Genomic DNA, 27,066 nt, shown 5'->3' with positions numbered 1-27,066 from the left:
ACGAGGAACCCCCCCTCTCCGCGGGGCGGCTCCCGGACGCGGGGCTGGAAGACGGGGGCCCAGGACGCGGCCGGCCCCACCGCAGCTCCGCCGCGTGCAGCCACCGCCGACCCTCGGGCGAGGGGAGCCCCCCACTCGGCCTCCCCCTCCTCCCTGCCCTGAGGAAGAGGAAGAACCAGTCATTGTTCATTCATTTTATTTAAATATTTTTTGCTAAGTCATCACCGGCGCCGCATCTGCGTGCGGGGGGGGGGGGGCGGGGGGGCGGAGCCACGCCGCGCGTCGCCGCAGGTAAACAGCCCCCTCCCCGCGGCGGGACCGCAGCCGCCGCCCGCCGCTCGGGGCGGGGGTCCCGCCGCCGCCCCCGCCGGAAAGAAGCGCCGGGGCCGCGCCGTGGCTGCAGCCGAGGCGGGGGCGGCGGCCCCTGCGCCCCCCGCAGCCCGCGCCGGCCCGGGCGGCCCGACCCCTGCCCCGGGGGGCGGCGGCGGAGCGCCCCCCGCCCCCACCGCGGGCCCCGCGCCCCCGGTCCCCCGCGCCCCCCATGCACCACCTCCTGGAGCCGTCCGCGGACATGGCGACGGCGCTGCTGGCCGGCGAGAAGCTGCGCGAGCTGATCCTGCCCGGCGCGCAGGACGACAAGGCGGGCGCCCTGGCCGCGCTGCTGCTGCAGCTCAAGCTGGAGCTGCCGTTCGATCGCGTGGTCACCATCGGCACCGTGCTGGTCCCCATCCTGCTGGTCACCCTGGTCTTCACCAAGAACTTCGCAGGTGAGGCCGGAGGCGCGCGGCGGGAGGGGCGCGTGCCCTCCCGGGCCACCCTCGCTGCGCCAGCCGCCGCCGCGGGCCTCCCCACTGGGGCCGGCCGTGTGGGCGGTGCCCCGGGGTCTCCCCGCAGACCCTCAACACTCCCCCACCCTTGCATGTGTCGCCGGTCGCTGGGGCTGCCTTCCTGACCCCTCTCTTCCGATGTATTGAATTTACCTTCCGTGGGCTCACACCTGGCGGACCCGGCGGTCCCAGGCATCAAGGAGATGTGGGGTCTGGTGTGGAAGAGAGGCGACCAGAAGGGGGAGTGGGCAGGGTCTGAGGGAAGGAGGAGTGGCCAGGTGGGGACCAAGAAAGGAAGTTACAGGTGATGGGGACAGTGGACACCAAAGCACGGCCTCTGGGCAGGGTTCTGGGGCGGGTGGTGGGATGAAGACCCTGAGAAGTGGGCAGATTCTGGTCGGTTGCTGTGGGGGGGCACTGGGAGCCTGGGCAGGTCTTGGGCAGGGGCCCCCCAGGGCAGGCAGGGCCTGGAGGAGCAGCAGGCACTGGTGGGCAGTGGACCCTCCTGGCCTCAGCAGCAGGCCCAGCGCCTGTGAGGCTGATGCAGGTAGAAGAAGAAATCGGACAAGGGCAGTGACCACGGCAGCGTGGACGGGATGAGAGGTTGAAGGTGCCGCCAACAGGCGTGGTCCTGATTAGATTCAGTGCATTTGGGGAGCACCTGAGGGCCTCCTAAGGACAGGTGACCCAGGTGAGGCAGGAAGGAGGAGTGGGCTCCCGGGGCCCAAGGGTCCACACGCGGCAGGTGGGTGGGCGGCTGGAGACGGGAAACGGCCCCCCACGCAGGGTCTGGCTGGCAAGCGGTCTCAGGGCCCAGATGTCCAGGGAGGCCCCTTCGCAGCCCATCAGCCCGTGGCACGGAGGGCGACTCTCCCCTGAGGGACGTGGACAGGCTTCCTTGCACAAAGGACTCACCCGTTAGGGGTCCCTGTGACATGAGGGTGGACGTTGTCCAGGCTGCCTCATCCCACCCCCGGGGGGGGCACGCCCGGCCTCAGCACGCTCCCCAGGAGCCTGGGGGGGAAGTCAGGCTGTGCACAGGTGTCTCCTGGGGCAGCCTTGACAGATTAGCACAAACTTGTGGCTCCAAATGCTAGAGCCTTATCGGCTCACAGTGCAGAGGCCCGAAGTCCAAAATCCAGGTGTGGGCGGGCCATGCTCCCGAAGCCCCAGGCAGAGTCCCTCCTTGCCTCTCCAGTGCTGGAGGCGCCGCAGTCCTGCGCCCTCCTTGGCTTCATTGTGGCCGCATCACCTGATCTCTGCCTGCATTTTCACACCTCCTCCTGGGTGTCTGTCCAAATTTCCCTCCTCTTATGAGGACACCAGTCATTGGATTGGGGCCCCCTTGATCCAGCGTGACTCATCTCAACTTGATCACATCTGCAAAGACTCTTTCCAAACAAGGTCACATTCACAGGGACCAGGGCTTGGGGCTAGAACATCTTTTGGGGGAACAATCCTACCCACTCCAGATGCACACGGTGGGGTAGGCTGAGGACTCAGTCGCCGTCAGGCGACCTCCTGTGACAGGGCCCCCACCTTGATATCCTGCTGTGAACCAGCTTCCCCCATGTGGGGGGGCCTCAGCACCTCTGCATCCAGCCAGGCTGGGCTGCTGGGTCTCCCCGAGTGTGTCCTTCATCTCTGCTCCTGGCGGTGCCCTTGGTCTCCCTGTGCCGCCTGCCCTTTCACACCCACCTGCGTGTGTCTGGGGCACTCCTGGGCCCGATGCTGGTCGGGAGGGGCCCGGTGCCTCCCTAGCGAGGGCGAGGCAGGCCTTCTGAGCCAGGGCAGGCGGGTGCCGGTCCTGCGGCCCAGCACCCCGCGACCCAAAATCCACTCGGTGGAGCATGTCTGGCGCGTGGGGCCCAGGTCTGCCCCATGGTAATCCTGTTCCAGGTCACAGAGCAAATGGGGAGCGGCGGTGGCTTCACGAGCTCTCCCGCTGCTGAGTGACTGAGGCCGCGCAGTCCCCTTGCTCCCACCGCGGTTCGGGGCAGTGGCGGCTGCCTCTCCTGCTCTCCTGGATCAGGGTCCGTCTACCTGGTGCTCCTCCCAGAGCTCAGAATCGTCCCCGGGTCCCTTCTCCAGATGTGAGGACAGTAGGGGACCACTGCAGTGGACCAAAGAGGGGCAAGAGGAAGCAAGGTCAGAAGCTCTGACCCTCAAGGGGCGCTGGAGGCCCCTCCAGCTGCATCCCCCACCCCCAGACAGGAGCACACCCGACCCGTCCCCTCAGCACTGGGTCGCCATCCATCTTCAGGTTCCGAGCCCAGAGTATGTCCTGCCACTGCTGGAAGGATCCACGTCCCATCCACCGGAGCCCGGCTCAGCTCGAGGGGACCCGGCGCTCACCCCCACCAGCCCACCCAGCGCCCAGATCCTCACCTGGTGCCCTGGCGCAGGGGGCGGGGGTCCGACGTGTCTGCCTGTTGGTGACACGTGGGCAAGCACGTGCTGGCCGTTGGGCTCATGGTGAGGAGCCGGCCCGGCGGGGACCTCCCTGGACGCCCGGGCCTGTGCGCATCCCCAGGCTGGAGGGTGGCAGGTGGCGGGAAGGCCCCGGTGGCTCCACAGACACCCGCGCTGTGCAGACCCGTTCGGTGGTGGATGGAGGGTCAGCCAGGCGCGCGGCCAGCAGAGAGGATGGCGGGGGAGCGGGGCATTGAAGGGCTACCGGCTTCTCCAGATGTTATGTGGGCCCTGGGAAGGGGGGACCAACAGCTGCTTTTTCCTAAACTGGCCAAACGCAGGCAGACCTCGTTTTATTGTGCTTCGCAGATATTGCGTTTCTCACGATTTGAAGGTTTGTGACCACCCTGCGACGAGCAGGTCTCCTGGTGCCATTTCCCAACAGCATTTGCTCAGTTCGTGTCTCTGCGCCATATTTTGGTAATTCTCACAATATTTCAAGCTTTTTCCTTATTAATACATTTGTTACGGTGACCTGTGAGCAGTGATCTTTGATATTACTATTGCGAAAAGATTACGACTCGCTGAAGGCTCGGACGGTGGATAGCATTTTTTAGCAATAAAGTATTTTTAATTAAGGTACGTACGTTGGTTTTTAGACATACGTGCAGCGTGTAGACATAGACCACAGTGGAGTATAACCAGTGCTTTCATACGCGCTGGGGGAGAAAAGAATTTGTGTGACTTGCTTCGTTGTGATCTTTGCTTTAGCGCTGGCGTCTGGAACCAAACCCTCGACATCTCCGAGATGCCTGTAACGGGTGTGCCTCTTCTACCCTCAGTCAGGCAGGGTCTCCAAAGGAACTGGGGCGCTCGCGCTGGGAGGGGACGCTGTCGAGGGCTGGGCTTGGCCTGGGGACCGGGAGCAGCCCCGGGATTGCAAGCGAATTCGGAATCGCACACGCGGCTCCTTCCCCGAAGCGCCTCGCAAGCCCTGGCTGCTGCTCTGGCTCAATGTTCTCCACGGCACCGCAGTCGGCCCCGCGCGCTCCACGACGGGGTCTCTGGGAGCACCCGGGGCTGCGAGGGCCCTGGCCCCGGTGTCCTCTCGGGGCATAGCCAGGGGCGCTCGGGTCCGGAGTCCACACAGTGCCATCCTCAGGAAAGGTGCCCTGGGTGAGCTGGCTGGGTCTGCGGGTCCCCGTCGGACACCCGTGCTGGCACCGCAGTGTTTGAGCGCCCGGTGCCCAGGCCCCTTGGCTCAGCGGTCGCCCTCACCCCCAACCAGAGTCCGGCCCAGCACCCAGGCCCCTGCAGCTCAAGTCAGGACATGCGGCCACAGCTCTTCCAGGCCAGGGTCACTGCACACGTGTGTCCTGAGGCACCGGCATGACACATCCGGTCTCTGCTAGGCTGTTGGACCTGCTTCGCAGGTCAGGGAAAGACAGAGACCCCGGTGTAGAGCCCGAGAGGCCCTGGAGCTGGACCTCTCCTGAGCCAGGGCTCATCCCTCCTCCCCTCCCAGCAGCCAGGGGGCGGTGGCAGACGGGAGAGGATGTGGGGACCCATGGGGGCCCTGCTTCCATCCACGGGTGACCCAGCTCCCCTGTGCCTGCAGCACTCACGGCCAGAGGACAGGCCCCCTCCGTGCCCCAGAGCCGCGGCACCCTCCCAGTTCCCCTGGGGCCTGGACCAGGGCCCTGGGGGTCCCAGGGACCTCTCCCCGCCATCCTTTTCCCCCAGAGAAGAGCGTCTGCCCTTCCGTGGCCTGGAGTTGGCTGTGAGGACAAAAAGCAAGTGAATAAAATGCTGTCTTCTCAACCACGAGGGGGGATCCTGTGCCTTTTCCACGTTCTCTGAGCCCAACTCACCGCTAGGCCCCAAACCCGTGTCCTCGTCAGGGGCCTCGGGCTGTGGGTGCCAGCGTTTCCTGACCCAGCGCCATCCTCGGCCAAGCCCGTCCCTCGTGCGCCCACGGCACAGCCTCCTCACGGAGCCCCTGGCCTCGCCACCACAGCCGAGCAGAGCTCACCGCCCGTCACTCCTGCCCCCAGCCCTCCGTGACTCCCCAGTGCCTGCCACGTGGAGCCCCAGGTCCTGCTGCCGTGGCCGTTGGACCACACCACCTGGAACGAGCTGTGGGCCCCACTCCGGTGACCCTGAGGCCCACCTCAAGCCCCCCTCAACCCTCAGGATGGTGCGGGGCTGCCACGCTGGTGGCAATGGCTGGGGCTCTGCGTATGTAAGAGGCCAGGTGACCTCCGTGCACTGGGACCGAAGACACTTGCGGGGTCTCCGTGCCCAGATGTGTAGCTGGCCCCCTCGGCCCCTGCGAGGCACCAGCAGTGACCTCAAAGGCCGGCCTTAACGTGGGGCAGGCCTTGGGAGGGGCCTGCACAGACAGACAGACAGACAGGTGCGTTGGTCCCCGCTGCTTCCTGGTCTCAAGCCTCGTGGGGTGAGGGCCGTAAGCTGGAGCGGAGGGAGACTCGGCGGACCCGCCCTGGGGGCCGTTCTTCAGGGCGCGAGGGAGGGTCCAGGCTAGGGCGGGCTGGCATGTATGCTAGCTGTGGTCGGGCTGGGGGCAGTGACCTCCTGTCAGGGGGACGCTGCGCTCTGGGCGGGCGCCCGGGCTCTGCCACTTGCAAGAGGGCATATGTGCCCAGCCTGTGGTGACAAGGACTGGAGCCTGGCCTGACAGCCGAGTGGCCCCGCCTTCAGGGGCCGTGAACGGTGACGCCTGCCCTGAGCACGGCTCCGAGCCGGCCAAGCTCTTCCCTCTGAGAAGCATTGAACGGGAGGCCCAGCTGGAGGGCGGGGGGGGGGGGGGGGGGGGGGGGGCAGGGACAGCGTCCCACGTTCTCCGCTGTTGGTTGGCACCTGTCCTTACCTGGGGGCAGACAGCTCAGTGACGACCGTTTTTCCTGCGTGACATTGTGGGCTGGGTGGTGAATCCTTCCTGTCGGATCCCCGGGGTGGCTGCCCCTGCCCACCCAGTGTCCGGGGACCCCAGGCCTGCCCTTCCCCAGGACAGTGGGTCTTGGGGGGACACTCCTCAACTCTCAAGAGCAGGCAGGGCCACTTTTGCTGTTCCTTAGATGTGCCACCGTAACCGGCTCTGGGTAGGTAGGACCCGGCCAAGACACCTGCCCTTCTCAAGATGGAGCCCGTGGCAGTGCCAGGCTGGGGGCTGGTCCAGCTGTGCCACTGGAAGAGAAGCCCCAGCTGAGTGGTGTGGCCTGTGCCGCCCTCTCCAGGACTCGTCCCTGTGTGCACATGGGGACGTTATGGCACTCGAAGGGGGGCCTGAGGTTCCAAGTGCAGGTCGGCCCCCCAGGGCGGGGTGGGCACGGCCGTACCCTCCACCTCCAACCCACCTCTGTCTGTGCCACAGCTGACTGCAGTACGTGGGGGGCAGGGTACCCGGGGGGAGACCCACGCCACCACGCTGAGATGTGCGGAAGGGGGCTCAGCGCGGGGCAGGCGGGAGGGGTCCGATGCCCGGCTCGCCCCCAGCCCCCTCTCCTCTCTGCCCCCAGAGGAGCCCATTTACTGCTACACGCCGCACAACTTCACCCGCGACCAGGCGCTGTACGCCCGCGGCTACTGCTGGACGGAGCTGCGGGACGCGCTGCCCGGCGTGGACGCCAGCCTGTGGCCGTCGCTGTTTGAGCACAAGCTGCTGCCCTACTCGCTGCTGGCCTTCGCGGCCATCATGTACGTGCCCGCGCTGGGCTGGGAGTTCCTGGCGTCCACGCGCCTCACCTCCGAGCTCAACTTCCTGCTGCAGGAGATCGACAACTGCTACCACAGGGCTGCCGAGGGCCGCGCGCCCAAGATCGAGAAGCAGATCCAATCCAAGGGGCCCGGCATCACGGAGCGCGAGCGGCGTGAGATCATCGAGAACGCGGAGAAGGAGAAGAGCCCAGAGCAGAACCTGTTCGAGAAGTACCTGGAGCGCCGCGGCCGCAGCAACTTCCTGGCCAAACTCTACCTGGCGCGGCACCTGCTCATCCTGCTGCTCAGCGTGGCGCCCATCTCCTACCTGTGCACCTACTACGCCACCCAGAAGCAGAATGAGTTCACCTGCGCGCTGGGCGCGGCCCCGGGTGGCGGCCCGGCCGTGCGTGTCACCTGCAAGCTGCCATCTGTGCAGCTGCAGCGCATCGTGGCGGGCGTGGACATCGTGCTGCTCTGCTCCATGAACCTCATCATCCTCGTCAACCTCATCCACCTCTTCATCTTCCGCAAGAGCAACTTCATCTTCGACAAGCTGCACAAGGTGGGCATCAAGACCCGCCGGCAGTGGCGCCGCTCGCAGTTCTGCGACATCAACATCCTGGCCATGTTCTGCAACGAGAACCGCGACCACATCAAGTCGCTCAACCGGCTGGACTTCATTACCAACGAGAGCGACCTCATGTACGACAACGTGGTGCGGCAGCTGCTGGCCGCGCTTGCGCAGTCCAACCACGACGCCACGCCCACCGTGCGCGACGAGGGCGTGCAGACCGTGGATCCCAGCGCCAACCCCGCCGAGCCCGAGGGCGCCGCTGAGCCGCCCGTGGTCAAGCGGCCCCGCAAGAAGATGAAGTGGATCCCCACCAGCAACCCGCTGCCCCAGCCCTTCAAGGAGCCTCTGGCCATCATGCGCGTGGAGAACAGCAAGGCCGAGAAGCCCAAGCCCGTGCGCCGCAAGACGGCCACCGACACACTGATTGCGCCGCTGCTGGACGCGGGCGCACGCGCCGCGCACCATTATAAGGGTGGCGGGGGCGACACGGGCCCGCCCCCCGACAAGAAGCATGCCCGCCACTTCTCCCTGGACGTGCATCCCTACATCCTGGGCACCAAGAAGTCCAAGGCCGAGGCCATGCCTGCCGCCCTGCCAGCCTCCCGGAGCCAGGAAGGGGGCTTCCTGTCCCAGGCAGAGGAGTGTGGGCTGGGCCTGACCGCGGCACCCACCACAGGTAGGGATGGGCAGGGCTGGAGGGGTGTGAAAGGGGTTAAGGACTGAACCAGCTGGGTGGAAGCAGGGGGTGGGCAGGGGAGCCAGCTGCCGGGGTGACGACAGGTGGGACCCTCACTCGAGGGCCCTGTGAAGCACACGGGATGAAGGGCTGGCGGGGACACACGGTAAGGTTGCTCGGCACCTGAAGAAGGTTCTGGAAACGGGCGCTGTGTTCCTGGGGCGGCCAGAGCCCCTCCAGGCCGGCCGCTGTGTGCGGGAGCTTCAGAGCCTGAGCGGGCCAGGCGGGAGGAGGGGGGAGGCAGCGGGTGGGGAGAGGGGCCTGCAGAGGCTCTGTGCTCTGGGCTGTTTGCAGATGCACCGCTCCCCGCAGAGCCAGCCCGGGCCGCGCTGCCCTCAGGGGGCCCGTTTCACATCTGCTCGCCCTCCGCCGCCCCCGCCACGGCCCCTCTGTCGCCAGCCAGCCTGGGCAAGCCTGACCCCCTCGCCGTCCTGAGCCGCAACGCCACCCGCCCGCTGCTGCATATCAGCACCCTGTATGAGGCACGGGAGGAGGAGGACGTGGCCCCCCGAGCGCCCCCGGATGTGGGCAGCCTCCTCACCATCCCTCCCCCACAGCAGATCCTCATTGCCACCTTTGAGGAGACAAGGACAGCAGTGAGTGCTGTGGAGTTCTGAGGGGACAGGGCTGCCCAGGCCGTCGCAGGCCCCCCTGCATGACCGCAGTGCGCCACTGCCCCCAGCGCCCCCGTGGACGCGGCCTCTGCTTCGCCCGGCACCGCCCACACCCTGGCCTCCTGTGCGCATGCCACGGGGCTCAGCACCTCGCCTCCCCGGCCCCTCAGATGGCACCGTCGGGGCGCTGGCTGGGCCAGGGGCTGGCCGCGACCCCCGTCGAGCCCGTGGCCAGAAAGGCCCAGAGCCACCCCCCGCCCCCTGCATCAGGCGCTCGGCTGTGAAATGAAGAATTTATTTTTTTAGTTGATTTTGTCTTAGGCCTGGGACGCTGGCCCATGAGGGGCCGGGCAGTGGCAGGACAACTCAGGAGGGAGCTGGGGGTGGTGGCACGTCAGGGCTGCCCCCTGCAGGGACCGGGAGCCCTCGGTGGGAGGGGCCCCCCTCCAGTCAAAGGTCAACGTGCACTTTCTCCTCGTATCCCGACAAACCTGTACTTTATTTTACTATGATTACTGTAACTAGCGAGTATATTTATTACCAGGAGGCTTCAGACGCATTCAAAACAAAGGATGTCGTGTGTGTGAGTGTGGGAGCGTGCAGAAGAGAGAGCGAGGGCGCCAGCGTGCCAGTGGGTGTGTGCGTTAGCGGTAAGCGTGCGAGTGTGTGCGTGAGTGCGCACGGGTGAAGCTGGGCGAGGGCGCCAGCATGCCAGCGAGGGCAGGAATCCAACGCAATAACCACGTCCCTCCAAGGCCATCAGCACCCCCCCCCGCCCGAGGGTCCACGACGCTTCCGTGGGAGCCCAGGGCCGGCGCTGGGCGGGGCCATCCCTATTACCTCAGCCACGGCGACAACGTGACAGTATTAACAAGGTAGCACCGAGCATATCAATAAAGATTATTCTGATACCCCTGAGTCCTGAGTGGTCCATCCTGCCGGAGGCCTGTGGTCCAACTGAGGCCTCCTGTGTCCGGGGCCTCCACCCAACCTGCACGGGGTGGAGGTGCTGGGGGCGGGGGGGGGGGGCAGCAGGGCCGTGGGAGGCGCCCCGATGCCCTCCAGGTCGCCTGGGGGCCCTGCTGCATCCACAGCTGAACGAGAACACACAGTCCTCGTGCGGCTGACACACCGTGGTCTCCAGCTAACGTGCGTGCATGCTGGGCCACGGGGTGATTCACACAGACTCAGTGGAGATGGAGTGCGCCCTCCCAGGAAGCCGGCCCCCCCATCAGACGCTTGAGGGCAGGGGCTGCCAGGTGCACTTGGGGGGAATAGCAAGAACTGGCAGGACTCAGGAGGGCTTCCTGGAAGGGGTGCCCCTGATGTGCTCTGGAGGTGTTCATGTCATGGGGATCGCAGGCGCGGGGGTGCTTTCCTCACCAGGCCCAGATGCAGGTGGGGCTGAGGCTGGCCCCGGGCGTGCACCAGGGAGTCACACACCCCACAGGCCACAGCAGGAGACCCCGAGGGTCTGAAGAGAGGCTCCTTGGAGGCAGGTAGCTGGGGCAGCTGGGCCAGAAACCCCTGGGGGCTAGACCAGGTGGGCTGCGGGCCTCAATCACAAGGGGGCTCAGGCGAGACCGGGGTGGGACCACCTGCTGCACCATGTGGAGGCCTGACTGGTCTGGCCTCCTCGAAGCCCCTCCGCAGGCCCCTCCGTGGAGCAGCCCTGAGCTGGGCAGGCTGGGCTTCCCGGGAGTGCAGCCGATCCGTCATCCAGGGCTGCGTCCCAACTTGGGTGTTTCTGTTTTTGTTTTTCATAAATTTATTTCTTTTCGGCTGCGTGTGGGCTTCCTCTGGTTGCGGTGCGCGGGCTTCTCGTTGCAGTGGCTTCTCTTGTTGCGGAGCACGGGCTCTGGGCGCGCGGGCTCAGTAGTTGTGGCATGCGGGCTCTATAGAGCACAGGCTCAGTAGTTGTGGTGCACAGGCTTAGCTGCTCCGCGGCATGTGGGATCTTCCCGGACCAGGGCTTGAACCCGTGTCCCCTGCACTGGCAGGCGGATTCTGAACCACTGCGCCACCAGGGAAGTCCCCCAACTTGGGTTTTAGATGTAGGTTTTTATCATCACTCAGGCATGGTGAAGCCAAGAGATCAGGAGACGACTGCCACTGCAAAGACAGTTTATCACAGGTCCCAAGAGGAGGGGGCCCCAGGGCCGGTCAGGAGGCAGGGAGAGGGGACACGTGGGCAGGAGCCTTCACTGGGTTTCCGCAGGGAGAGATGTGAGGCAGGGTGAGCAGGCTCAGGACCGGCCAGCGTGAATAATCTCGGTGCGCTCAGGGCGGAGGGGCTGCCCCTAGTCGTCGGTGCCTGGCCCAGATGATTGGGGCAGGCAGAGGGTGGCCCCGAGGACATAGTGCACCTCATGGAGGAGGGATGATCTGGGGCTGTGGATGGCTGGTTTGCTTGTGAAACTGTTTGCTGTCTCTAGGAATTGGCTGACTCTGGGAGTGGCAGTCTCTCCAGGGTCAGCGCGGCCCCAGATGGCAAAACGGTACAATTCATACCCCCTGTTCCCAGAAAGCACTCACCCTCGGCCAGGTCAGGACACTCTCCCCAGCCCAGCATCCCAGGTCATATGGCCAGCTGCCTCCTGGGCTGGCCCTCACCATTTCCACTCATCTGGGGAAGGGACCCCACAGGACCCAGGCAGGCTGACCAGGTCCTGCAGGGTGGGATGAGCCCCTGGCCCCTCGGTCCCACATGGGCAGCCAGCTCCGTGGTGGTGGTGAGCCAGGCACTGGGGCCAAGGTGACCCTGCAGGGGTAGGGGCTGCTGTGCCCACCCAGGAGTCCAGTTCCCACTCACCTCAGGCAGCAGTGTTTGCCACGGGCCCCCCGGCAATCCCTGAGCAGGGCTGGAGCCCAGACCGGCTCTCCACCCCTGCCCATGCACACTCAGGGGCTCTGCTCAGAGTGGAGACATTCCCAGAGACCTGCGGGGCGCGCTGCCTGGCCGTGCGCTGAGTCCACAGTAGTTCCTCATGCACACGTGTCCAGGTGGGGCTAAGGCACACCAGCCACTGAGCCCCACCCCGCCCCGGTCTCTGTCTTCGGCGGGACTGCTGTGCCCAGCCCTGCCCCCCGAGCCAAGGCCCAGCAGGACATTTCAGGCCAGTCTCCTCCAGAGGTCTGTTCCTTGGTGTGTGAACTGACCCACTGCCCTGGGGAACAGAAGGGAGGCAGCGTCCCACAGAAGCAGACCTCTTCCTGCAGATGCCAGGGATGCCACCTTGCCCGGAGGGGGCAGAGGGCGCACCGTGGGCATCAGCATTCCTTTGACACACCCTCCACCTGCCTCCTTGCTCCTTCCCTCCAGCCCCGGGCAGGGCAGGTGGAGGTGCCTTCCCTCTCCCAAGAGGAGGGGCTGTGGGAGAAGCTCAGACCCCACCCCAGACAGCCAGGCCTGGAACCCAGGCCTCTCTCCATCACACAGCCCAGCATGGACATCTCAGCCAGACTGGCTCTAGGTCCTGGGGCAAGTGCCTCGAGGGGACAACATTGCGCTCACTCCAGCTCTCTTGTGTGGGTGGCCAAGGTGGGGGGCGGGCAGAAGCGATCTGTGCCAGCACAAAGGAGATGAACAATAGGAACCAGACAGAGAGGGCAGGACAGGGGTCCTGGACCACGAGACGGGCAGATAAACGTCAACCCAGAGCCTCTCGCGTAACAGAGCCCCGCCTGCCGACAGGCGCCTGCCTTGCATGAGACTGGACGGGGCATCACCTCCCACGTCAGCCAGCCTGCAGGAGGGCCACCCCCAGACTCAGAATGTGGGAACCCGGACCCTGTGCGGGACAGAAGGGCTGGGCCAGCACCCCCTTCCTGGAACCTGAGGGGAAGCCCGGCGCCCAGCTCGGACCGCTGGTGGGCCGGCCCGGCAGGCCCAGACCAGGCCCGGGCCAGACGGGGCTATCCCTCACCCCGGGGCCCCGCCCCCACCCTGTGCCCCCCCCTCCCCTCCAGCCGTCCCACCGCCCCCGCCCGCGCCCCCCCGGACCCCAGCCGCCAGGCCGAGGGGTGGCCCAGGTGCTCACATGGGTGCAATCCACGACCCGAACTCTCTGCTCCTCGCGTTGCACTATCGCTGACCCCTTCGGGCGGGATTGACGGTTCTGTATCATAGCAGGCCATATGAACGTCAACCCCCTTTTACTGACCGGGAGATGCGGCCAGAGAACTTTGGAGCGCTTCGCAACGCCGCCCCAGTCGGGTGGCAGGCCTGGGACTCGAACCCGGGTTCTTAGACGCCGCTTGAGTCCTCGAATCCCGACGCTGGAGGCGGGGAGGGGAGGGGCGGGGCTTTCTCGCGCGCGGCCTTCTGGGAAGTGAAGTCCGCGGCTGCTCGCGCGCGGCCCCCTGGGAACTGTAGTCCACGGGCTCGGGACAGGCTCGCTGCAAGGGCGGGCCGAAGGCGCGCGGAACTACACTTCCCGGCATGCCGCGCTCCGCCCGGCCCTCCGGCCCCGGCCCGTCCGGCCGGCCCGCCCCGCGGCCGCGGTCCGCCCCGTCTGGTGGAGCGACGAGCCGCATGGAGGCCGGCTGAGGAGCGCCGCCCCGCCTTGGTACGCCGCGCGGCACGGGCCTGGGGCGGGGGGCGGCGCGCGGGGGCCCCGGCGGGTCGAGGTCAGCCCGCGGTCCAGGTCGGATGCTGCCCCGCATCGGGCCGGGCCCAGCCAGCTCCCAAGCGTGAGGTCTTGGGCCGGAAGGATCAGCCCCGACCTCCGAGGAGTGCGCGCGGGGCCGGAGTCGACCGCGAGGGTCGCGAGGGTTCGAGGGCTCGGATGGTGCAGGCCGGAGGCGGGGCCGGGGGGCGGGGCCCGGAGTCGGGGGTCGGGGCCGGGGGCGGGGTCGGCCGGAGTCGGGGGCGGGGGACCGGGCGTGAGGGGCAGGGTCCCCTCCTCCCCAGACGGCGGCGGCAGGGTCTCAGTGGAGACCCTGGGTCCTTCTGCGTGCCGGAGGCCTCTGCCCTTCAAGCCGAGCAAGCAGAGCTGCCATATGGGCAAAGGAGACCAAACTTCCGAGGCCTTGTAGGTCTTTACTTACCGTGTTTCTGTGAAGAGCTATATTGATACATAAGTTACATGCCACAAAGCCCCAGAGTTCACGTATGCGTCTTTGTGAAAACTGTCCCGAGAAAGGAAAGCAAAGCGCACCCTTCAGCGAGGAGCTCGCTCAGAAGTCCTCGGCTGACTTTGGGCGTCAGGGCAGCCTCATCAGGAGATTGATGGTTTCCAGGCTGAATACTCCTGGCTTTCGGGGTCCCCTGGAGAGGAAGATGTCCGGGCCACCAGCTCGGCGCGCTCCTGTGCAGGCTCCACTCTCCCTGGGCCTCTCCCTTTTGCCGCTGTTGCCCCCCTTGCGTGGCTGGGAGGGAGCCCTGACCTTGGGGCCCCTGGTCAGCCTTACAGGATGGCGGTGATGTTGCAGCCAGGAGAGGGCCTGGCACGGTGGGCGGGCAGGCCCCTACACAGCACCCTGCAGTGGAGGTCAGTGTGGGGACCCAGCACTGGGTAGAGTCCGCGTTCCAAGAGGGTTGGCCGGGTGTGGTAGGCCTCCGGCTCAGGTGTGAGTTGGCATGTGCCCTCTGCCCCCATCCTGCCCTCAGCCACACCTCCATAAAGCAGAGCCTGCCAGACCCAGGAGGGTCTCCGGTGGCCAAGGTGCCCAGACTTCAGAAGTGGGGATGGATGTAGGGGGTCAGGGCTTTGGGCCGCACCCTGCTGCCTCCCAGGTCTCCAGCCCGCTAGTCTGTCCAGTTTGGAACCCTTGGCTTTGTGAGCAGGCCTAGTGGGTTGGTTGGGAGATGTTTTTTCTGGGAACTCCATCTGGTGCTGGTCAGCTCTTGGTCTGGGAGGCAATTTCTGGCTTCCTAATTTTTAGAGGGGTGAACGAGAGAGCATGGCTGTCTCAGTCTGCTCTGCAATCATGACAACACACCACTGAAGGGGGCTTAACGGTTTTCTCACAGTTCTGGAGACGGAAAAGTCAAGATCAAGGGGCTGGCTGATTTGGTAGCTGGTGAGGGGTCTTTCTTCCTGGCCTCCAGACAGCTGCCTTCTCACTGTATCCTCACCGGGCAGCTCTCCCGGGTCTCTTCCCAGGAAGGCTCTGATCCCATCCTGGGGCACAGCCTCATGACCTCACCCAACCCTCACCATCTCTCAAAGTCCCCGCCTCCCAATTTCACCCCCACTGGGGTTAGGGCTTCAAACTATGAGGGGACACAATTCAGTCCATAGCCGTCCCTGGAAGGGGACAGCTGCCTGGACTGGGCAGGCGGGAGCCCGTGGCCTGCCACGCAGCCTGCACTGTCCGGTGTCCTCAAGTCTGTCCTGCCAGGGGCACCCAGCAAACCGTTTCCTACGCTAACACCCCATCCAACAAGAGCACCTTGACACGTTCCCTGGGGGTCCCTAATGCAAGTGGGGCTCTCCCTGCCCTGTGAGCAGGTGCATTCTCTGGTGAACCCGACAAGATAGGTCCTCACGGGGGTCAGGGGTTCCCTCGGATTTGGAGTTCGTTTTCCTAGAAGCGCGTGGGTGGCGCTGTCATCTGCGTGGAGCCAGATAAGGGTGGGGTCCCTCTCTGTGGACGAGTCTCCTGAAACCAAGTGGCTGGTTCTCTTCATGCCCCAGCAGAGGGAAGCTGAGGTGACATCTCAGTGTGGCACGCCTCGTGCTGCTCGTGGGTGGCTGGGTGGCTGTTCTAACCACCTCGGCCCTAAAGGCAGGAGCTAAGAGCCTGGCGAGTTGGAACGACTTGCCCAAGGCCGTGCCGCACCAAGCAGCAGCCTGAGATCTGGCCGACCCTGTGGCCGTCCCCCGCGGGACAGGTGCTGGCAGCCGCCTAGAGGGCTGGCCTCTGGTGGCCAGGCTCAGGAGGCCTTTCCCGCCACTGAGCCTGATGCCTCCCCAGGCGGTGCTCCGTGGACAGTCCGGCTCAGCAGTGACGCCTGTTGTGGGGGTGAGCACCGGAATCGGGCAGAAGGGTCTCCTTTGTGCCGGGCTCCCCAGGGTCTCGGCGTTGGTGGCCGCGGCGTGGCCAGGTTGCTGGGCGGAAGCCTGGTTCCGGGCTCCCTGGGGCTGTGCTGGCTATGGGAGCTGGGCGCTGGAGACTGGGTTTACGAGGGGGCACGTCGATCTCCCCGCGAGGTGTTAGCCTGGGGTCGCTGGTCGCTGCAGCCTGTGGTGGTGTGATGAGCAGCCAGGACCCGTCGTCCAGAGATTTTGTGGCCAGAAACACAGCCTGCGGGTGTGGGAGGTGGAGGCCGGGCCCAGGGTTCTATGGCGTTGGGCCCTTTGCTCCCCTCCCGTAAATGTTTAGAGAGGCTCGGATCGCAGCCGTAAATATTTGAAAATGCACCATGGTGAGCGGGGCTGCCTAGGGGTGGAGGGATTGATGACCCACTGAACTTACTGATACATCCTACAAGGGTAGCAGCAGGGGCCCTGGCGGAGGTTGCAGGAAACCAGGATATTGGGAAGTGTGTGCATGTGATAACATCAGAGACGCTTCTCAGAATCACAGGCTCTTGGCCCTGAAGGGGCCTCGGTGGCCTTCCTGCCTGACCCCTCCCAGGCCAGGCACCCACCCCAGCGAGCTCGAGGGGACCTGGGTCCTGGTGCTGCGGTTGGTGGCCCAGCCATCTCGGGGCTCGAGGCTCGTCTGCCCCCTGGGGACAGAGTGAGTCTGGCCTGGCCTGGCCTGGCCAGGCCAAGTGCAGGGAGGGCAAGGGCAGGGCCGACCCAGACCTGTGACCCTCACCCCTGTGGGAGGGAGGCTGAGGCCTCGGTGGCCCTCCTCTTACCGCCTGTCACGTAGGCTTCCCAGGACAGCACTGGACGCTCCCTTGAGAAGTTTCTCTAGTACTTTGGCAGCCTTGTGTGAAGCGGACCGGGGGGATGCTCTCCTGGGCTCGGGAACCTGAGAGGCAGGCGGGCCCCAGCCGGGCAGCACACACAGCTTCCTGTTTCTATTTCGGTCGGTGCCTTGCATCAGTGGAGCGCCTTCGTCTGTGAAGTGGGAAGGAGGCGGCCCTGGGAGTGGTGAGGCCGGGTGAGCCGCCGCCCCTGGGGACCGGGCGCCCTCGTGCTGCGGCTCCTTCCCCGATGGCGGGTCGCCCGGGGGCCCAGGCCGGGCTCAGACCCCAGAGCCGGCTCCCCTGCCCCGTGCGGAGGCCCACGGCTCTGCCTGCCGCCCTTCTCCGCTGGCAGGCCTGCCCCCTTCTGGTCCTGAGCCAGTTTCTCTTCCAGACCCTTCCCCCAACCTCATTTCTTCCAGAAAGCACAGCCGTCCTCGTCCTCAGGATGGGCTGCCCCTGCGCTGAGCCACCTGCCTGAGCCTGTCCTGCCGGCCGCAGGCGAGGAAGCGGAGCTCCAAGCAGGCTGGGAACAGAGCCCGGGTTAGGGCTGGGCTCAGGGTCACGGGTACGAGGGGGAAGGAACTTGACCTAGCGTCGTGTTTATTTATTATTTGTTTTTCCTCTTTGTTGTGAAAGTGCAACAGTGAAACTGACAGGCGCCCCGGGGGTGTCCCACTGCCCGCATGGGGCCTCCCGGCATGTCCCGTCGGTTCACATGTGACAGACACAGACTCTAAAAACCCACGATACGGCGCCCACGACTGAAACCAAATTAGACTCGTTCCTCACGGGACGGCCTCCAGTCATCTGTCAGGTTCTCCCGCGGGTGCCAAGCCCCGTGTCCTTTGGCGGCCAGACCCCGGCTCTAAACTCAGAGCTGGAACCGGAGGCTCTGTCAGACTCTGGTTTGAGTTTCCGGCAGGACCTTGGGAGGTTCGGGTGAAGTCCGTGTGGCGGATGTCCAGGACACCGTGTCCCAGGCCCAGCAGGGATCTTCCCTCTGCTGGGAACAGCCTTGCTGGGCTCCTGCACCCCGTCTCCCCTCCGGAAGGGACAGCGCAAGCGGCTGCCACGTGACCTCGGGGGCTCGGCTCCTAGCTCAGCTTCTTCGAGTTTGTGCCTCTTTTCTCCAACCAGAAGAAGTCTCGGTTCTCAGTGACGACGGCACACCTGTGCTGTTCGCCATCCCTCCCCCTGCCCCTCCTGAGTCTGTGCCGATGCCTGTGTGATGCTGCTGGTGACACGTATTGTCGCCACATGTGGCTCCTGAAAGCGAGGCTGCAGCCGCACCGCCTTCCGCGCCAGCCCAGCACACAGGTTCCCTTCTGCCGCCTGGTTTTGTCTTTTTAGGGAATTTTATAAATTGTGTTGTATTCCAAAGTCAAACAGGAGGCCCCCAGGTCTGGCCGGCTGCCCCCGGGGGTAACCCCCTGCTGGGCGAGCGGGGGGCCGGGCGGCACATCCTGCTCTCGGGCGACTCAGGCTCGCCGCCCGGGTGTCCCCAGCCTGCTCTCAGCCCCGCACCGCAGATCCCGAGATCACCTGTGCCCGGGGCCGAGGTCCTGCCCACGGATCATTCCCAATGGACGCAGCACCACGGGGCACTGACCCCCGTGCCCGGCCCCGGGGCTCCAGGTGAGGACGCGGCTCCTGTGTTTCCTCAGGCTTCACTCGTCGGTGCCGGGAGCCACCGCCCGCCATGGAGGGGCAGGACGAACAGCCCCTTCGCGAGGTCAGAGCCCTGGGCCGGGGGGCCAGAGGGCGGGGGCGGGGGCCGGGGCGGCCCCGTGGAGAGTGGGGCTCCCCCCGTGAGGCTCCCTGGGATCCCTCTGGCCTCTGTGCAGAGAAGCCCCTCACTGGTCTTCCTGGGATGTTGCTAGTCAGCTGAGGGCCCGGGGCAGGGCGCCCTGAGGGCGGGCCGCCTGTGAGGGGATTGTCTGGGGGACACAGCCGACAGGCTCTGGGGCTTGGTGGGGCAGCCGCACGAGTCCCGGCAGGCCCCGGAGAGGCGAGCACCGCCACTCGAACGCTCCCCTTCCCTCCGCAGGCCAGCACAGAGCCCATCGTGACTTCAGGGGGTTCGGAGGTGGTGCCCAGGGTGCTCCCCGGAGAGCCCCAGAACCTGTGTGCGTGCTCCCTGGGTCGCCGTGCCGGGCGGGAGGGGCTTGGGCTGGGTGATCTCCAGAGCCTGTGGTGGACCAGGGGCCCAGGCCCACCCTGGGGGGTGGCAGGGGGGCTTCTTGGGCGCGAGCAGGGCTGTGGCAGGAGCCCCCTCCTCAGGTGCGGAGGCCGGGTGCCCTGCACAGCCCCACCCCGTCCTGGGCCCCTCGGCGGCCTGGGGGCTCCCCTTGGCGTGGGGCCTGGCCGCACGTCCTGGTGAGCAAGTACCAGTGGCTCGAGGCCCGGAGAGGCCCCCACGTGCGTCCGCGTTCCGCGGGGCAGCACGCACCCCCGTCCCTGCGCCCCGGAGGCCCAGGCTGCCCGTGTGGGAGGATGGCCCCAAGCCAGGCCTTGCTGTCCCTGCAGCCGACGTGGACGCTTTCCACCTGCTCCTGGAGATGAAGCTGAAGAGGCGGCAAGAGCGGCCCAACCTGCCGCGCACGGTGACCGAGCTGGTGGCCGAGGACGGGAGCCGCGTGTACGTGGTGGGCACGGCCCACTTCAGCGACGACAGCAAGAAAGACGTGGCGAAGGTGAGGCCCGTGAGCCGCCACTGCTGCTGCGGCAGGACACGCAGACCCGGGCCGTCCCTCCCGCTGTAGTTACTTCCGGCACCGAGCTGTCTCCACGGCGGCTGAGCGGCGGTGGGGTCGACCTGGGGGTGGGCCTCCGGGTCCGGCGTGGCTCTGCCCGTGGGGCCCGCGGTGAGCTGGCATGTCCGTCGCAGACCATCCGGGAGGTGCAGCCCGACGTGGTGGTGGTCGAGCTGTGCCAGTACCGCGTGTCCATGCTGAAGATGGACGAGCGCACACTGCTGCGCGAGGCCAAGGAGATCAGCCTGGAGAAGCTGCAGCAGGCCGTCAGGCAGGTGCGCGTGCCCGCCCCGTGGGGACCCTGGCCCGAGGGACAGTGAGGAGAGGCGGCTGGGGCCCCAACCCCAAGGCAGGAGCTGGTCAGGGACCCTGAGGGCCCCGGAGTGTGCTGGCAGGTCACCAGGGGCGGGGGTGGGGCCTCAGCGTGTCATGTGGCCCAGAGCTGCGACCCCACTGTGCCTCGCGCAGGGGCTCTGGACCCAGGACCCAAGTCCACTCACACTGACAGGTGCCCCAAGGGGGATGTGGGCAGAGGAGCTGGGGGTCTGGCCTGGAGGGGTGAGGGGGGAAAGGGGGCACCCGTGGGGCAGAGGCCAGGCAGCCGGTCTGAGACTGCACGGCCTGCGGCGGGCCTGCTCTGGGAAGGTCGTCTGAAGGGCCGGGAGGGGCCTCTGAGCGTGCACCGTGGGTGAGGCGCCCACCATGAGGCCCTGCTGGACGTCAGCGTGGCCCTCGCTCCTCCCCAGAGCACAGGGCAGGCCTCCCGCAGGGCCGCAGGCACCTCATGCTCTGCCGCGCGCCGGCTGACGGGGCCTCTCCCTGCAGAACGGGGTCATGTCGGGACTCATGCAGATGCTGCTGCTGAAGGTGTCCGCCCACATCACTGAGCAGCTGGGCATGGCCCCTGGCGGCGAGTTCCGGGAGGCTTTCAAGGAGGTGGGCCCGGGCCCGGCCGGGGGGCGGAGGGGGCTCGGCGCTTGGGAGCTGTCCGGGGCCCGAGGCTCCCCCGCCAACACCCAGCCTCTGCCCAGGCCAGCAAGGTGCCTTTCTGCAAGTTCCACCTGGGCGACCGGCCTATCCCCGTCACCTTCAAGAGGGCCATCGCCGCCCTCTCTTTCTGGCAGAAGATCAAGCTGGCCTGGGGCCTGTGTTTCCTGTCGGACCCTATCAGGTAGGGCCCCTCGGCCTCCCGGCCCGGGAATGGTGACCAGTGGCCTGAGATACCCACAGAGCACTTGGTCCACACCTGGCCTGGCCCAGACCGCCACACGGCACACGCCTCTCATTCTTGGGCGGAGCCTCCTCTCAAAGGGCCTCCCCAGCCCTTCCTCCTGCCAGGATCCCAGACAGAAGGTGCGAGGTCCCCGCCCTGGGTCAGCCGTCCCTCGGGCTGGCAGCACGCCCTTCTCCCCCAGCAAGGATGACGTGGAGCGGTGCAAGCAGAAGGACCTGCTGGAGCAGATGATGGCCGAGATGATCGGCGAGTTCCCCGACCTGCACCGCACCATCGTGTCTGAGCGGGACATCTATCTGACCTACATGCTGAGGCAGGCGGCCCGGCGCCTGGAGCTGCCCCGTGCCTCTGACGGTGAGGATGGGCTGCGGCGTAGTCGCTGGGGACCCACCAGGGCCAGTCGGGTGGGCGGTGCTGATGCGTCTCTCTCCCCTGCAGCCGAGCCCAGGAAGTGCGTCCCCTCCGTGGTGGTGGGCGTCGTGGGCATGGGCCACGTCCCCGGCATCGAGAAGAACTGGACCACCGACCTCAACATCCAGGAGATAATGACGTGAGTGCCGCCCACCCAGCCCTCCGTCCCGCCCCACCCCACCCACGTGGAGCCGGGCTGGGGGCTGGGGGATCGTGCGTCCCCAGCCAGGCCCAGCCCGCCCTCCCTTCCCCAGCGTCCCCCCGCCGTCCGTCTGCGGCAGAGTGTCCTGGCTGGCCGCGAAGGCCGCCTTCCTGGGCCTCCTGGGCTACGGCCTGTACTGGATGGGGCGCCGTGCCAGCAGCCTGGTCTTGTCACTGCCCGCCGCCCAGTACTGCCTGCAGAGGGCCTCCGAGGCCTGGCCGCACAAGTAGGAAGGACAGAGGGAGCCACCACGTCCGTCCAGGGGGCTGCCCGCGGCTGCTCCTGTGACACGGCCGAGGGGCACGGGGGGCCGGCCCCCTGAGGAGCTCCTGGGTGCCACCCCCCATGGGGGTCCGGCCTAGCCTCACCTGCCCTCTCCCAACCCGCCCAAATAAAGAATTATTTCACTGTCTGAGCTCGGGCTTCCCAGCAGCCCCCCTCCACCCCCTCCCTGCGGCCGCTGGGAAGTTCACCGGCCCGGGATGAGCTGGCGGGGGAGGGGTGAGGTGCGGTGGGCCGCAGCCGGCCAGCCCCTACCTCACTGTGCCTTCTCTCTGCGTCGCAGGCGGCGCTTCGCGGGGGTGCCGGGCCAGCACGCGGGGAAGGGCAGCTTGGCCCGTGCAGCCCTTCGCGTGGCTCCTTGGCGGCCCCGGGTGAGCGCCAGCAACGGCTGTGCCTACAGAGGCTGTGCGTTTCTGGCTTTTAAAAGTGTCTGAAACTTTTCTACTCAGGTATTTTTAACTTAAAACAAACCGAAGCAAATGTCAGGAAATACTAGCCTTAAATCTGGTTGGGACCAAGAGAACATCTTTCTCTTGGAGTCTTGGTCCCAGGAAGACAGGGGTGTGGCAAGGGTCAGTTTCGGCCATGGGCAGCCAGGCTGGCCTCCAACCGCTGCCCGTCCAGCTGCCCCCGTGGTCTACCTCCAGCCGTGGGGGCTGCAGGGCCGCCGCCCTCTCGGGGTGGAGCCTGCCTGGCCCGCAGGCAGTTGAGCCTGCTTCCTGTGCAGCTAGTGGTGGGACCTGGGGGTCACCCCGACCCTCAGTGGATGGCTGGCAGCGATCCACCAGGCCCGCCAGTTTGCACAGGAACCGCATTGGGTGCAGCTGGGCCCAAGGTCGAGCTGGCCCCATACAGCACTTGACCCCGGTCACTACCTGTTTGCGTCGTGTCCTGGTCACCTGTTTTCGACATAGCATCTGTGCATCCCGTCAGGGGCCCAGGGCCACGTTTGGTTGTGTCTGTGTTGACTCAGTGTCTAAATCAGGTGAAAGCCATGGCCACAATCTGGCCCGAGGAGCCTTGGGCTGGGCCATGTCCTTGTCATTCACACGCTCGTGTACACGTCCCTTAGAGACTGAAATAAAATCTAATTTTGGAAGCCTGCTTTGTGAAATGTGCGGGAATGGGACTCAAGTGACAGGGAGGGTGGGGAAGGGCATCAGGATGTTGGTGGTACCCACCCATCCCTTGTGGACCCCTGCCCTCCCTTCTAGTCCGCACCCTGGGGCTCCCCTCCCTGCCCAGCCCCACACCCTGGCATGCCGGAGGGGAGGAGGTGGGAGCGAGTGGGGACCGGCGGCTCCCATCGCCCAGAAAGGCGACAGTGGGCATGGAGACGCGTGTGGGCCGCCCCGGGGGCGCGGCAGGAGGCGGCGGGGTGGCGCTTCTCCACGTGTTTGCCCCCCAGGAAGCGTGGCCGCCTGCCCTGCGCTGGGTCTCAGGGCTCTTCTGTGCCTCTCTGCCCTGGTCCAGCTCTGAGGCACACTGTCAAAGGCTGGTAGGAGTGGGTGGTGGGCCCATGGTGGACCAGGGGCTCCAGGGGCTACTGAGCTTCCCTCTGCCCGGGGTCTTCTCTCCACAGGTCCAGGCGGTCCTGCTGGGACCCCAGGGTCTGGCCGGGTGTGGGGGAGTGGAAGGGGCCCAGTGCGTAATGGCTGGGTGGCCTCGGAGCTGTCACCCACAGGTCTGCACCCTGCAGGCTTCTCACTCCCCTTGAGGACCCACCTGGGTGCCTGCCCTAAACAGCCTGGGGGAGGGGCAGGCAAGGACCAGGCCCCCTCCAGGCTGGTGTTAGGGGGGGCCAGCTGGGCCGAGCGAGGGAGGCGGGGAAGCCAAGGCAGACCCTCCTAGGGCAGCAGGTGAAGGCCATGTTGGACCCACAGGGAGAGGTGGGTCCAGGGGCGGCGGGAGGAATCGAGGGTCTGACGGAGGGCTGGGGGCCGGCAAGTGCTAGGAGCCTGAAGGCCAGCGGCTTCCAGAAGGGAAGAGGCCTGAGGCAGGTGTGGCCCAAGGCGAGAGGACAGTGGCTGCACGTCTGCCAGGACCAAGGTTGTAAGTCACCTGCTGGACTGTCCACGGGCCCTTCTCGGGCTCTGGGTCTGGTCACCCGGAGAACTCCGACCCCTCCTGGCCCAAGTCTTCCCCAGGGAGAGGCTGCTCTCAGATCTGGGTGGAGAACCAGAGGGCCCCAGAGGTGTGTACGCCAGCCAGCCAGAGGAGCCAGTGCCCCGTCCAGGAGAGCAGCCTGCAGTTCGTGTATCACTTTGGCAAAAACAGATGTTACCGTGGGCTGTTGGGAGGGAAGGGCCGGGCCAGGCCAGAGGCCATCCTCAGACACCTGCACCTGGAACAGAGATGCTCTCTGGGCGCTGGCTACAGTCAGGAAAGGAGAAGAGAAGTCTACTTCCAAGGGAACAAAGATGGCCAGGATACAAGTTAAGTATAAAATAACATCCATTAAATTGAAGCCGTCAGCCTGAGGCCTGGGGAGTTACTGTGAGTCTTCACCCTATTTCTGAGAATGTTAGTGTATTCCAATGCAAGTTTGTATTACACTGACAAGCAGAAAAACAACAAGGTTTCATTTCTCAAACATATGAAGAGTGCTTAGGGGAGAGCGACATCCCTCCCGCCTGGACCGTGGAGGGGCAGGCCCCTCCGACCCACCCAGGCCCAGCCAGCACGGGAGGCGCTGACGTCCTCGCCCCACCCCAGGTTCTGTGACAAGCGTGCAGACAGTGGTTGGACGGTGATTCAGAGGTGAGACGGGCGGGGAGAGGCTGCTGGAATTTGAGAGGTGCCGGCAGGAGTACAAAGAGGGCTTTGGAGACTGGGGAGGTAGGAAGGCCGTGCAGCCAGGGCCCCGGGGCCTTGTTGAGAACACAGGGCAGGCCTGAGCCTGGGTGACCACTGGCCGGGGCTGGAACACATCTTGGGCCTGACCTCCCAGCCCGGCCTGCACAGCGAGCTGACGGTGGATCTGCGGGACATGGGCAACCACTCGCTGCGGGCCCGCTACGACAGCTTCCGCGTGGACCAGGAAGACCGGTTTTATTGGCTCTACCTCTCGGCCCGTACTCAGGGCCGCAGGTGAGTGCCTGGGAGGGCTGGGGGCTTTCGTACCGCCCCCCTGCCCACAAGCATCGTGGTGTGCTGACATGCTTCCCGGGCTAGGGGCTGGGGAGAAGGTTGGGACCCCAGAGTCCCCAACTTCCCAGCCTACTTCTGCCAGCCTCAGCTCTCCGGGAAAGGATGTTCCTCCCGGACCACCTGCCGGGGGGCCCAGATGGCCAGGATCCAGGACGGGGGTGCAGCTGAAGGGCTGCAGTGCCACGGCCCACACCGTACAGGGTACACGTTCCAGGGCTCCGGCCGTGTCCGCAACCCGGAGGGCTGTGGCTGCACCACACGCCCCATGGCTGAACGCCCTGCGCCGAAGGCCCACAGCTCTGCCAGCTGCAGCCGCGAGCCCTCACGCGCCAGCTGGTGGCACAGCGATGGCGACCAGGCCAACCTCAACACACCGAGGCCGGAGCGCACCGGGGCCAACTCAGGCATGCGCCGGACGCCTGTGGACCGGCCCTGCGCTCTAGCGGGCTGCGCACTCGCACTGCCACCCCCAGGGCCTAGGCCTGCCCTGCAAGGATGGCGCAGCCTGGCTGTCGGCTGAGTCTTCTTTGCAGGGAGGGCCAGGAAGGGGCCAAGCTCAGCTCCCACGCATCAGGGCCACGTGGACCCTGCGCTCCAGCGGCACCTGCAGGTACCGGATGGGCCTAGGGAGGTCCACGAGGCCATGCAGCCCAAGAGTGAGGCAGAGGCAAGGTTGCCAGGGCTGGGAGGGCCACTGACCCTCCCACACTGACCTGCAGAACCACTGGAACCCACCAGATGTTCCCTCTGCTGTGAGCTCAGGCAGGGCAGGCAGTAGGGCACAGAGCCCGGCACTCACAGGCCCTCAAACACCCAGTCCCTCCAGATTCCAGAGTAGGGGTAGGACAGTGGGGTGAGGCGGCCAGGAGATGGGGCAGGAGGGCCTGGGCCTGGGGAAGAGGGGAGTCTCAGGTCAGGTCTCCCAGGTAGCTAGGAAGGAGGCTGGGAACAGGGGACTCTGCTAGCAGACCACGTGGGGAAGACCCCAGGTGGGTCCAGGTGGAAGGGAAGCTGCAGGAGGGGGCTCCAGGGTGCCAAGGAGGCTGCAGGAGGGGGCTCCAGGGTGCCAAGCACCTACCACGTTCTCCCCGTTGTCCGTGGGACCCCCCCACCCCACACAGAAGGCAGTGTCATTGCTCACGTCAGGGAAGAGGACCCCGAGCTGGAGGTGGGTGAGGGCTTCGCCGAGGTCACAGAGCCGGCAGGGGCGGAGCTGGTTCATACGAGGTCTGGGGCGCCATGCTGGGGCCCCAGGGGGAGGTTCCGAGGCGTCTCCCTGAAGTTGGTGTGGAATCGGGGCAGCGGGAACAGAACAGCCCCAGCCACAGGTGAGCTCACGAGTTTGTCCGCGGTCTCGGGTGTGACTCTGGGTCCAGGTGGGCAGGGGCTTGGGAACCCCTGCAAGGACCACCCGTGCCACGCAGGCATCAGCGGGGTCCCCTGGGGGGCCCTCCACAAGGCTCTTCTGAACAGAACCCCTGAGTCATTCTGCAACACTGACCCCAGCTCCTCACCTGGGGTCGGGCCCTTCAAGGCCAGGCTTGCCCTCCCCACCCTGCGCCCACCCTAGGCCTCCTGGGCATCTATGGGGGGTTTCTCTGGGCCAGGCTCTGTTCTGGGGGAACTGGTGCCCAGATCACCAAGGCTCCCACCCTTCCAGAGCGTGGGTGAGAAGAAAGACACACAGGAAACAGGAAAATAAGGGAATGAGCTAATTTCAGAGAGAAGTGCAAGGAAAAACACAGGAGGCAGGCAGGAGAGGTGGGCCTGGGATCCAGCCCGCGTGTGAGGAACCCTGCTTGGAGCAGGGAAAGAGCAGGAGCAAAGGCCCTGCACGAGGGAGTCGCCTGGCCCAAGGCTGGCAGGCTCTCAGCTTTGGCGTCGCCCTGGGGCTCTTCCTGGCCCAAAAATGTCCCCCAACTTTCGGACAGATCTGGACAAAGGTCCTCTTTCCCTCCTTCCCTGTGCGCAGTGGGCAAAGGACAATCCAGGGCCAAACCTCAGCAAAGCGTGGGGCCGGGTCTGACCTTGGCTTCACCGCGGAGTTGGGAGGCACCCCGGAGGTCCCATGGGGACGTCACTCGTCACGGCCACCGGCCCGGAGCGCTCAGCCCGGACTGGCCGGTGCCTCCGGGACGGACCGCCAGGGACCTGCCGTTGTGGCGCAGGGCAGTCATTCCGGACGGCCCAGTCTCCGCCGCGCGCTCCAGCCATCAGCCGCAGCCCCGCGGACCGGGACCCGGACAGGCCGGGACCTCGCAATCCCCGAGGCGAGACCTGGAGC

At 66.1% G+C, this 27,066-nt stretch overlaps 2 protein-coding genes and 1 long non-coding RNA gene across 11 annotated transcripts; 2 read left to right on the top strand and 1 right to left on the bottom strand.

Moving 5' to 3' along the window:
- The first annotated feature begins 541 nt into the window (after positions 1 to 541).
- PANX2 (pannexin 2) lies at positions 542 to 9,784 on the top strand. Its single transcript, XM_033865794.1, has 3 exons — positions 542 to 767; positions 6,779 to 8,209; positions 8,564 to 9,784. Exons 1-3 carry the CDS (start codon positions 542 to 544, stop codon positions 8,884 to 8,886), a joined length of 1,980 nt encoding a protein of 659 aa, XP_033721685.1. The 3' UTR covers positions 8,887 to 9,784.
- A 3,560-nt stretch (positions 9,785 to 13,344) lies between these two features.
- Positions 13,345 to 21,762, top strand: TRABD (TraB domain containing). 8 transcript variants are annotated; one of them, XM_073788024.1, is made up of 10 exons: positions 13,360 to 13,451; positions 18,415 to 18,482; positions 18,798 to 18,876; positions 19,277 to 19,443; positions 19,638 to 19,778; positions 20,329 to 20,439; positions 20,535 to 20,674; positions 20,919 to 21,091; positions 21,176 to 21,287; positions 21,403 to 21,762. In XM_073788024.1, exons 2-10 carry the CDS (start codon positions 18,450 to 18,452, stop codon positions 21,578 to 21,580), a joined length of 1,134 nt encoding a protein of 377 aa, XP_073644125.1. In that variant the 5' UTR covers positions 13,360 to 13,451; positions 18,415 to 18,449; the 3' UTR covers positions 21,581 to 21,762. The 8 variants fall into 8 exon arrangements, with proteins under 8 accessions (XP_073644119.1, XP_073644122.1, XP_073644124.1 ...); XM_073788023.1 differs by having other exon boundaries at positions 13,356 to 13,451; positions 20,919 to 21,287; XM_073788021.1 differs by having other exon boundaries at positions 13,354 to 13,451; positions 20,329 to 21,091.
- On the bottom strand, positions 17,340 to 27,053 carry LOC117314137 (uncharacterized). 2 transcript variants are annotated; one of them, XR_004528786.2, is made up of 2 exons: positions 25,924 to 27,053; positions 17,340 to 25,672 (listed from the first exon to the last, which is right to left on the bottom strand). It is a non-coding gene; the product is annotated as an uncharacterized lncRNA (long non-coding RNA). The 2 variants fall into 2 exon arrangements; XR_012324097.1 differs by having other exon boundaries at positions 17,340 to 24,005.
- Positions 27,054 to 27,066: the final 13 nt, after the last annotated feature.

The sequence above is a fragment of the Tursiops truncatus genome, chromosome 11 (assembly GCF_011762595.2).
Source record: "Tursiops truncatus isolate mTurTru1 chromosome 11, mTurTru1.mat.Y, whole genome shotgun sequence".
Classification (NCBI taxonomy): domain Eukaryota; kingdom Metazoa; phylum Chordata; class Mammalia; order Artiodactyla; family Delphinidae; genus Tursiops; species Tursiops truncatus.
This window is presented reverse-complemented; position numbering and strand designations above follow the sequence as displayed.